General features: G+C 43.8%; 1 protein-coding gene across 10 annotated transcripts in view; it reads right to left on the bottom strand.

Moving 5' to 3' along the window:
• gse1b (Gse1 coiled-coil protein b) overlaps nucleotides 1-12,025 on the bottom strand; it is a 602,615-nt gene that overhangs the window by 38,112 nt on the left and 552,478 nt on the right. For all 10 annotated transcript variants that reach the window (XM_043706595.1, XM_043706596.1, XM_043706598.1 and 7 more), the window contains 2 exons: nucleotides 10,703-11,310; nucleotides 7,641-7,753 (listed from right to left, as the gene is read on the bottom strand). In XM_043706595.1, the coding sequence (XP_043562530.1) occupies nucleotides 7,641-7,753; nucleotides 10,703-11,310 (721 nt within the window). The remainder of the gene's footprint in view (nucleotides 1-7,640; nucleotides 7,754-10,702; nucleotides 11,311-12,025) is intronic.

Genomic DNA, 12,025 nt, shown 5'->3' with positions numbered 1-12,025 from the left:
CATGGAGGCCCAGTCTCTGGATTCATTTAAGAAAGAATTGGATAGAGCTCTCAAGGATTGTGGAATCAAGGGTTATGGAGATAAAGCAGGAACAGGATACTGATTAAAGATGATCAGCCATGACCATATTGAATGGTGGTGCAGGCTTGAAGGGCAGAATGACCTATCCTGCACCTATTGTCTATTGTCATTGGGGCGGCACGGTGGCTCAGTGGTTAGCACTGCTGCCTCACAGCACCAGGGACCCAGGTTCAATTCCAGCCTTGGGCGTCTGTGTGGAGTTTGCACATTCTCCCCGTGTCTGCGCGGGTTTCTTCCGGGTGCTCCGGTTTCCTCCCACAGTCCAAAGATGTGCAGGTCAGGTGAATTGGTCATGCCAAATTGCCCATAGAGTTAGGTGCATTAGTTAGGGGGAATGGGTCTGGGTGGGTTACTCTTCGGAGGATCGGTGTGGACTAGATGGGCCGAAGGGCCTGTTTCCACACTATAGGGAATCTAATCAAATCTAATATGTGGAGAGAAGCAGAGTTCACCTTTCAGGTCCAGTAACCCTTCCTCTGAACCATGTGCTCTCCCTTTGAGATTTCTACAGCCCTGGGAGGGTTGGGATATCCACTATGCTGTGAGCAAAGGAGTTCCAGGATTTTGACACAGTGACGCAGAAGGAATGGCTGAGGAACTGGAAGCTGTGGAACTGCAGCATCACCACTGGTGGGAGGATGTAATGACAGCGTGACAATTTACACAGGAGATGATTATTATAAATGTGGAGGAGTGTGCCAGTGCTGGAGATTCAGTGTTTTACCTGGAAATAGCTGGGTCAAAAACATGAGGATTCCCCTGAATCCGAGCAAATCTGAATCTGTCAAATTATTTTATACTATCTTAACATTGTAATTTTCTAAATGACTACTGAGTTCCTATCACTATTCCTGGTCACTTTGCAAATTTAACTCAGCATTAAGTAGTCCCATTGTAACTGAAGAGTGAATGGTGGTCATTTTAAATGATCACAGTTTGGGTAGCGTTGCTTCTTTCTGTTTACGGCTCATTGTTCCACTCTGTTCTGCTTGCTGTATAACGACTGTGCAATTTGCTTTAGTTTCTTACAGGGCTACATCTGTTTTAATGGACTGCAAGATAAACTGCTCAGCGTACAACTCATTCAAAGCAAGCTGTGGGGAACAGGCATCTCCTTAATTGCACCAAATTAAAAACAGTCACAGAAAAGCTGTTTTTGTTTTGTCGCTGGGAATGAAATGCAAAAAGCTGCTGTGCAGGTACTCTCGGAGTTTGTAATCCATCACTGTGGTAGGGCCCAAGCTGAAAAATCATTACCTTGTCTGGATAATTTATTAAAACACAGCTTTGAGATTCCTGCTGGTTGAGGTGATGAATGTGCTAGACTTAGCCCAACAGACCAGGGAGCTTTTAGCCCAGGCTGACCACGAAGGTGTTGGTGTCCTACTCTAAGGGCCGAGGAGAATCAGACAGTGATCAGCTCTTAACATATGTATGTGCGTGTGTGTGTGTGTCTGTGTGTGTGTGTGTATGTGTGCACATGCCCATCCACTGACACTGGGTGAGGATCAGTACCAGCTGAGCCAAACAGCAATGCCTACATTTAAGTGAAGAATAGGAAGGTAATTCATTTTGTGAAGGATGGACATCGCCAATGGAAGACTCTTTCAGGCTACCCCATTGACCTGCAGCCTTTGCAAAGAATGGAACCAAATGTGTAAATCACTCTCCGTCAGGTACACAATCTCTCCATTGTCATGTCCTCAGTTGAGTGATACATAGGTCTCAGGTTAAAGATTCAGAGGAAGTTGGGAGTTCTGACCACTGAACAGGGTAGAGGCCCACTGCACACCCTCGTATTTAGACATTCTCAGGCACTTGTGAACCAGCTTTAGGGAAATAGCTCCATTCCTTTGTTGATGCCTTGGGAAAGTAAAACACCATTGAAGCAAACTCTGACAAAAAAACCTGGAGTGGAGGCCAAAGGGCATGCTGATGGCAAAACACTTCACCTCTTCGGCAAATCCTGCAGCCGTGCCAGTGCCAAAAACCATTCTATACATTTCTGTGGATCCAACAGGAAAGGGCACAGTCCAGGAACTCCATACACTTTGTGGCTGAGAAGGAAACTTCAGCTTTACTGAGCATAGGAGTTGACCAGCATGGTGCAAACCATCATGCTGCTAGAATAGAGTCACAGTGATGTACACCACGGAGACAGACCCTTTGGTCCAACCCATCCAGGCTGATCAGATATCCTCAATAGATCTAGTCCCATTTGCCAGCATTTGGTCCATATCCCTCTAAACCCTTCCAATTCATTTACCATCTAGAAGTCTTTTAAATGTTGTAATTGCGCCAGCCTCCACCACTTCCTCTGGCAGTTCATTCCACACATGCACCACCATCTGCATGAAAAAGTTGCCCCTTAGGTCCCTTTTAAAGTTTTTCCCTCACAGCTTATGCCCTTTAGTTTTGGACTCCCTCACCTTGGAGAAAATACATTGTCTATTTCCTCTATCCATGCCCCTCATGATTTTATAAATCTCTATAAGATCACCCCTCAGCCTCCGACGCTCCAGCGAAAACAGCCCCAGCCTATTAAACCTCTCCCTGTAGCTCAAACCCTGGCAACATTCTTGTAAATCTTTTCTGAACGCTTTCAAGTTTCACAACATTGTTCCTACAGCAGGGAGACCAGAACTGCACACAATGCTCCAAAAGTGACCTAACCAATGTCTTGCACAGCCGCAACATGATCTCCCAACACCTGTACTCAATGCACTGACCAATAATAGAAAGCATATCAAACGCTTTCTTTACTATCCTTTCTACCTTGACTCCACTTTCATGGAAATATGAACCTGCACTCCAAGGTCTCTTTGCTCAGCAACACTCCCTAGGACCTTCCCATTAAGTATATAAGTCCTGCTCTGATTTGCTTTTCCAAAATGGAGCACCTCATATTTATTTAAATTAAACTCCATCTGGCACTCCCCGGCCCATTAGCCCATCTGATCAAAATTACATTGCATTCTGAGTAACCTTCGCTGTCCAAATAACGAAACCCGGTATAGTTAGTAAGTTTGCAGATGACACCTCCTATGTTTCTATCCAAATCATTTATGTAAGTGATGAAAAGTAGTGGACCCAGCATCAATCCTTGTGACACATTGCTGGACACAGACCTCCAGTCTGAAAACCAACCCTCCACTACTACCCTCTGTCTTCTACCTTTGAACCAGTTCTGTATCCAAATGGCTAGTTCTCTCTCTATTCCATGAGATCTAACCTTGCTGACCAGTCTACCATGAGGAACCTTGTTGAATGCCTTACTGATATCCATAAAGATTACGTCCACCGCTCTGCCCTCATCAATCCTCTTTGTTACTTCTTCTAAAAAGTTATCAAGTTTTTGAGACCCAATTTCCCACACACAAAGCCATGTTGACTATCCCGATTCAGTCCTTGCCTTTCCAAATGACCATCAGGATTCCCTCCAACAACCTGTCCACCACTGATTTCAGGCTCACCGGTCTATAGCTCCCTGACTGTTCCTCTCACCTTTTAACCTTTTATAAATAGTAGCACCACACTGGCCATTCTCCAGTTCTTCCAGCACCTCACCTGTAGCTATCAATGATACAAGAAGCCAGTTCACCACCACCTTCTCAGGGGCAACTAGGGACAGGCAATAAATGCTGGCCAGCCAGCAATGCCCACATCCACAAACTGAATAAAATAAATATCTCAGTAAAAGGCCCAGCAATCACTTCCCTATCTTCCCACAGAGTTCTAGGGTACACCTGATCAGGTCCTGGGGATTTATCCACCTTTACTCGTTTTATGACATCCAGCACCTCCTCCTCTGTAATAGATGTTGTTCTTTATTTCCCCACATTCTCTGTCTTCCATATCCTTCTCCACAGTTAACACTGATGCAAAGTACTCATTCAATATTATCCCCCATCCCCTTCGGTTCCATACACTGGCAACCTTGCTCATCTTTAATAGGCCCTATTCTGTCTTTCATCACCGTTTTGTCCTTAACGTATTTATAAAATCCCTTTGGATTCTCCTTAACTCTATTTGCCAAAGCTATCACGTGTCCCCTTTTGCCCTCCTGATTTCCCTCTTAAGTATACTCCTACTGCCTTTGAACCCTTCTAAGGATTCACTTGATCTCTGCTGTCTGCTGAAGAAGGGCTTATGCCCGAAACGTTGATTCTCCTTCTCCTTGGATGTTGCCTGACCTGCTGCGCTTTTCCAGCAACACATTTTTAAGCTCTGCTGTCTATACCTGACATATGAGTTCCTGATGAAGGGCTTTTGCCTGAAACGTCGATTTTACTGCTCCTCGGATGCTGCCTAAACTGCTGTGCCTTTCCAGCACCACTCTAATCTAGACTCTGTTTTCCAGCATCTGCAGTCATTGTTTTTACCTATACCTGACATATACTGTACTTCCTTTTTTTAAAACAAAACCTCAATTTCTCTCGTCATCCAGCATTCCCTAAACCACCCGTCTTACCTTTAACCCTAACAAGAACACACTGTCTCTGGATTCATATTATTGCATTTTTGAAGACTTCCCATTTTCCAGCCATCCCTTTACCTGCGAACATCCATCCCCAATCAACTTTTGAAAGTTCATGCCTACTACTATCAAAATTAGCCTTCCTTCAATTAAGAACTTTAACTTTTTGATCTGGTTTATCCTTTTCCATCACTATTTTAAAACTCATAGAATTATTGTCGCTGGCCCCAAAGGGCTTCCCCACTGACACCTCAGTCACCTGCCCTGCCTTAGGTCCCAACAGTAGGTCAAGGTTTGTACCTTCTCTAGTAGGTACATCCACATACAGAATCAGAAACTTTTCTTGTACACCTTAACAAATTCCTCTCCATCCAAACCCTTAACAGAATGGCAGTCTCAAACTATGTTTGGAAAGTTAAAATCCCCTACCATAACCACTCTATTATTCTTACAGATAACTGAGATCTCCTTACAAATTTGTTTCTCAGTTTCCCGCTGACTATTGGGGATCTCTCTATTCCATGAGATCTAACCTTGCTGACCAGTCTACCATGAGGAACCTTGTTGAATGCCTTACTGATATCCATAAAGATTACGTCCACCGCTCTGCCCTCATCAATCCTCTTTGTTACTTCTTCTAAAAAGTTATCAAGTTTTTGAGACCCAATTTCCCACACACAAAGCCATGTTGACTATCCCGATTCAGTCCTTGCCTTTCCAAATGACCATCAGGATTCCCTCCAACAACCTGTCCACCACTGATTTCAGGCTCACCGGTCTATAGCTCCCTGACTGTTCCTCTCACCTTTTAACCTTTTATAAATAGTAGCACCACACTGGCCATTCTCCAGTTCTTCCAGCACCTCACCTGTAGCTATCAATGATACAAGAAGCCCGTTCACCACCACCTTCTCAAGGGCAACTTGCAATAAAACAGGCAATAAATGCTGGCCAGCCAGCAATGCCCACATCCACAAACTGAATAAAATAAATATCTCAGTAAAAGGCCCAGCAATCACTTCCCTATCTTCCCACAGAGTTCTAGGGTACACCTGATCAGGTCCTGGGGATTTATCCACCTTTACTCGTTTTATGACATCCAGCACCTCCTCCTCTGTAATAGATGTTGTTCTTTATTTCCCCACATTCTCTGTCTTCCATATCCTTCTCCACAGTAAACACTGATGCAAAGTACTCATTCACTATATCCCCCATCCCCTTCGGTTCCACACATTGGCAACCTTGCTCATCTTTAATAGGCCCTATTCTGTCTTTCATCACCGTTTTGTCCTTAACATATTTATAAAATCCCTTTGGATTCTCCTTAACTCTATTTGCCAAAGCTATCTCGTGTCCCCTTTTGCCCTCCTGATTTCCCTCTTAAGTATATTCCTACTGCCTTTGAACCCTTCTAAGGATTCACTTGATCTCTGCTGTCTGCTGATGAAGGGCTTATGCCCGAAACGTTGATTTTCCTTCTCCTTGGATGCTGCCTGACCTGCTATGCTTTTCCAGCAACACATTTTTAAGCTCTGCTGTCTACACCTGACATATGAGTTCCTGATGAAGGGCTTTTGCCTGAAACGTCGATTTTACTGCTCCTCGGATGCTGCCTACACAGCTGTGCTTTTCCAGCACCACTCTAATCTAGACTCTGTTTTCCAGCATCTGCAGTCATTGTTTTTACCTATATCTGACATATACTGTACTTCCTTTTTTTAAAACAAAACCTCAATTTCTCTAGTCATCCAGCATTCCCTAAACCACCCATCTTATCCTTAACCCTAACAAGAACACACTGTCTCTGGACTCATATTATTGCATTTTTGAAGATTTCCCATTTTCCAGCCATCCCTTTACCTGTGAACATCCATCCCCAATCAACTTTTGAAAGATCATGCCTACTACTATCAAAATTAGCCTTCCTCCAATTAAGAACTTTAACTTTTTGATCTGGTCTATCCTTTTCCATCACTATTTTAAAACTCATAGAATTATTGTCGCTGGCCCCAAAGCGCTTCCCCACTGACACCTCAGTCACCTGCCCTGCCTTAGGTCCCAACAGTAGGTCAAGATTTGTACCTTCTCTAGTAGGTACATCCACGTATAGAATCAGAAACTTTTCTTGTACACCTTAACAAATTCCTCTCCATCCAAGCCCTTAACAGAATGGCAGTCTCAAACTATGTTTGGAAAGTTAAAATCCCCTACCATAACCACTCTATTATTCTTACAGATAACTGAGATCTCCTTACAAATTTGTTTCTCAGTTTCCTGCTGACTATTGGGGATCTATAGTACAATCCCAATAAGGTGATCATCCCTCTCTTATTTCTCAGTTCCACCCAAATAACTTTCTGGACATTTTGGGAGAACATGTTGGAGGAAGATTAGAGTCTGAATTGGATGGATTCATGGGTCTGTTAGCACTGATGGACACAGTGATGGCTTTGCAGCAGAGGACTCACAGCCTCTGAGTTAGAAAATAACTTTGGGATTTAGACAAAACTCTTCAGAAGGAAGAAGATAATTTTACAAGTAAATCACTGAAACTCTGCTCTTTGAGAAGCAAATGAGTTGCGATTTAGTTGTCAAATGCTGAAACAACCAACCTGAAAATTCTCTGAGACACTGTGAATATTAAATTTGTCTAGATATTTTTTTCTCTTGCCATTGTTTGCTGCTTTCAGATTATCGGTATTTTCTGTGTGAAAACTACCTCTCATCGAGCCAAGATGCCTCATGAACTCCTTAGCATCTTTACAAATAGCCATCACCTTCAGCTTAATCTACAGTAATCCCAATGTCTTGACTAACAAATCCTTCTTCACCCTGTGTTGTACATCTAAGCAGTTGGATGTCCTGTCTCAAATGCACTCATTTTTTTGGAAAATTCAAAAATAAGCAAGGGAGTTCAGAGGGAACATGTTTTTACAGAAAGAAGGAAGGGGGAGAATGGCAAATTAATGATGTGGTGAGGAATGCAAAGAGAAGGGAAAAGGAGGCTTCTAAGTCTATTAGATTCTCATTATCGTTCCACAGCCTATTTTTAGACTGCCACAATGGAGAAGTGTTAACATACCTCAGATGAATCGTCAAGTTTCAGAGGTGGCTGTTCAGCGACTCGCCGGAGATGTGCTCGAACTTCCTCTTCATCACTTTCATCATACGAGTCATCAAAGTCATAGTAATAACCTAATTAGAAACAGTGGAAGCAAAGCAACAGAATAACTGACAAAGCAGCCTGACAGTGTGCAAATATGTTCTGCTGTGTCAGCACATTCATCCTGAGCTGAACTGCCCAATTAGTTCATTTCAATCCTTCAATTAACTAACTACATCCAAGTGCGTGTACACACACAGGCACGCACACACATACCACACCCCCACAGACACACACACACAAACAGATACGCACGCACACTCTAAGCTCCAGCACAGTGTCTTCTAAATATAGTCTGCTGAATCAAATATCACAAGTGAAAGTGGGACCACAGAAACAGGAGTAGGCCAATCAATCCCTCAAGCCTGTTTCACCATTTAATCCGATTGTGGCAAATCAAACTCTTCAATGTCTTTCACCCACACCATCCCCATAATCCTATATGCCATCGATAATCAAAGAGTTATCAATATCTACTTTAAATCCACTAAAAGACAGAGATTCCACAGTCATATAGCACAGAAACAGACTCTTCGGCCAACCAGTCCATGCCCACCATAATCCCAAACTAAACTAGTCCGACCTGCCTGCATTTGGCCCATATCCCTCCAAACATTTCCTATTCATGTACTTACTTACCTAAATGTCCTGTAAATGTTGTGAAGGTACCTGCATCCACTGCTTCCTCTGGAATTTCATTCTACACACAAACCACTCTCTGTGTAAAACAAATTGCCTCTCATGTCATTTTTAAATCTTTCTCCTCTCACCTTAAAAATATGTCCATGGTCTTGACATCCCCACCCTAGGGAAAAGACACCTGCTATTTGCCTTATCTCATTCCCTCATGACTTTACCAACCTGTAAAAGGTCATCTCTCAACCTCCCAATGAAAAAAAGTCCCAGTCTATCCAGCCCCTCCTTATAACTCAAATCCTCCATTCATGGTAACATCCTCTGCAGTTCTGAAAATTCACCAACCTTTAAGTAAAAGAAAGTCTCCTCATCTCTGTTCTATGTGGCATCTCCTTTATTTTTAAAATTGTGTCCCCGACAACGGGGGAACCCCCCTTACCTGCATCTATACCTTCCATCTCTTTAAGTATTCTATATGTTTCAATGAGATCTCCTCTCATTCTTCAAAACTCTCAAGAATACAGGTCCAATTTACCCAATCTCTCTTCACAGGACAGTCCCAACATCCTGGGAACAAGGTCTGTTGAAGCTTTGTTGCATTTTGCTATGGCAATAACATCTGCACTGAGGTAAGGAGACCAAAATTGCTCACAGTATTCCAAGTGCAGTCTAACCAAACTTCCATACAATTCAAGCAATACCTCATTGCTCCTGTACTCAAATCTTCTTGGGAATCCTGATTTCAAAGGTAGATTGTGTTAAGGAAATTGATTCTTTATCAGTGTGTAAGTGCTGGGGTGCTCAGGGGCAGGAGATCCAGGACTTCCCAAAGTGGGGCTGGCCACCCCAAACTGGGCCTTGAGATGAAATTCTGGGGTACCCAGCTGTGAGGCAAAAAGAGCAATCACGCAGCTCTGACCATGTGCTCCCGCCCTAACCTGTTCTCACACATCTCTTTCATACCCAGTTTTCATAGTTCTCACTCGACAATTGCCAATCCTTGAGTTAGGGTCACAATGGGAAAACAAACCTTTGGGAAGCACTGCTTTAGACTCTGTGAGCTGGATTCAGCCCAAGTGATTTCCACAGTAATCATTACATTCCTAATTCCAGATTTTTCTGGAATTCAAATTCCATCATCTTCTGTGGTGCGATTCGAACTCGGGTCATCAGAGCATTACCTGGATTAACAGTTTAATGAAAATGCCACTCCGGTATTGCTTCCCATTATATTTATATACTTACATTTTACTATTTTACATATCATACTCAGCATCTTCCAAAACTTCTGTTGCTTGATGCTCTGCATTGATCGGACATGTCGAGCATTAGGTTTAGTAGAACGTCATAGTCTCATTCCTTAGCTATATCAATACCATTCATAAAGCAAGCTGCCTAATGGTCGTTCCTGTACACATTATGTTAATATCATATCTGCATGATATTAAAACCTTAAAGTCACTCCAGTTTATCTGTTAATACACTAGCTTTTACTTTAATTAATTCATGGGAATGTAAGTATCACTGGCTCAGCCAGATTTATTGCCCATCCTTAAACTGTCCAGAGCACAGGGATCACATGTAGGCCAGATCACATAATGATGACAGATCACCTTCCCTAAAGGACATTAGTGAATCCAATGGACTTTTACAACTGACATAGGTTATGTGGTCACCATTAGGCAAGCTTTTTAATTATAATCAGTTCTTAGGAAGGGTCACTGGACCTGGAATGTTAACTCTGATTTCTCTCCACAGAACATTTGCCTTGGTCTCTGGATTGCTAGCTCAGGGATGTAATTTATAACTTCACCTTCTGCCCCGTTTTCTCCTGTTTTGGGCTTTTGTTTTGGTTTCTGGCTAAGTTAAAGCAGCCCCGGTGCGCAATTTTTTGTGTTTTTCTCTTTGGATTAAGCCACGGCTTTTGTTATTCTGGACAAGAGGGCCGCACAGTGGCTCAGCGGTTAGCACTGATCTGTTAAACAAGTCAAGGCAAAGAAAAATATTCTGACCCGAAATGTTAACTCTGCTTTCTCTCCACAGATGCTGCCAGACCTGCTGAGTTTTCCCAGCAATTTCTGCTTTTGGTTCCGATTTCGAGCACCTGCAGTAATTTTGGTTTTTCTCCTTTCAGAGAAAAATGTAGTTATTTATTCCACGGTGGCCAGAATAAGTCACCACAAAGTCCAGGTACCTCTGCTGGCTCAGAACCAAGGCACTACAATACCACAACAAAACGCTCAAACAATTAAATGTCCTGGGAGTCAGATAGCACAGAAGAGGCCCTTCCTCCCATGAGCTGTTCCACCTTTACTAACCCACTGTTCTCTGCCACCCAGGCTCACCTTTCTCTTTTGCCTCTTTCCGCTTCTTCTCTTCAAGGTCCAGCTTGCTTATCAGCCTCCTGTGGCGCTGTAGGAGTTCGTCATAGACATACATAGGCCCTGGGGCTCTCGGTAGGCTCAGGGGCTGTCTATAGGGGGAAGCTGACTTGTGCAATAAGCTCATGTCGCTGCACGGCCCGAGGAAGGGCATGGACATCCGCTGCTGGTTAAGGATGGACTGGGCAGATTTCTCCAGCTCCGCAAACGGAGGGCCGTAAGAGTGAGAGTGCGAGGCATGCTCCAGGGAGACTGGGCCCCGTGACGGCTGATACTTCTCAGGGCACTCTCGCCTCTTGGTGCTCTCCTCATGGCTGTGGATCTTCTCCATCTTGATTGGTGGGCCTGTCTGCCGGTGCATGTCGTAGTGGCCGGCATAGTTGTTCAGCACGTGGTGATCGTGGCTCTTCCGGGACTCAGCGTGATTATCCATCAGGGTCACTGGGTTCCAGAGGACGGCCGGGTTGGAATGGTGCTCCTTGTGCTGGGGTTTGGGGGAAATGAGTGGGGGCGGAGCTCCTAGTTGCTGGGGTTGCTCTCTGCCACACAGCTCATGGTGACCATGTCCAGATCTACAAAACACAGAACGACAACATCAACAAACAATGTCAGATTATATACACACAGGTTGAGGGCTTGCTCCTCTGGGTGGAATCCAAAATGTGCTCAAAATCTATTACGTTTCTGATTTCCTCAGATCTCACCAATGACCGCAGAGCCAAAACAGTAACACTTCTTCTCTCCATAAATGCTGCCTCACCCAATTAATATTTCCAGCACTTTTCTTTGTATTAAAGCGAGACACCTAGCAAAGAGGAAGGGCCCATGATTATTTTGTACATCATCTACAAGTTGCACACCAGCAACGGACCAAGACTCCTTCAACAGCACCTTCCACACCTGCCATCTTTCCCATCTGGAAGGACAAGGGCATCAGATACATGGGGTCACCACCATGTGCACGTTTCTCTCCAAGACACTCACCATTCTGGTTTGATATGTATCGCCGTTCCTTCATTGCAGCTAGGTCAAAACCCTGGAGGCTCCCTTCCTAACAGCACATCACATGGACAGCAGTGGTTCAAAAAGGCAACTCACCACCACCTTCTCTAGGATAGCTAAATGTCTGCAGTAAATGCTGGTCACCTGATCAACACCATTCACTTCCCATGAACGAATGTTTTAAAAAAGGTCAGGAATGATGATGATACCTGAACATTGCCAGGTCATCAATTCAGCTGCAGTGGACAACACCAAAGAATATATCCTGCATTTGAATGGTGATCA

Source organism: Chiloscyllium plagiosum, chromosome 17, assembly GCF_004010195.1.
Source record: "Chiloscyllium plagiosum isolate BGI_BamShark_2017 chromosome 17, ASM401019v2, whole genome shotgun sequence".
Taxonomy (NCBI): Eukaryota; Metazoa; Chordata; class Chondrichthyes; order Orectolobiformes; family Hemiscylliidae; genus Chiloscyllium; species Chiloscyllium plagiosum.
Note: the sequence above shows the minus strand (reverse complement) of the source record. Positions and strands in the feature narration are given on the sequence as shown.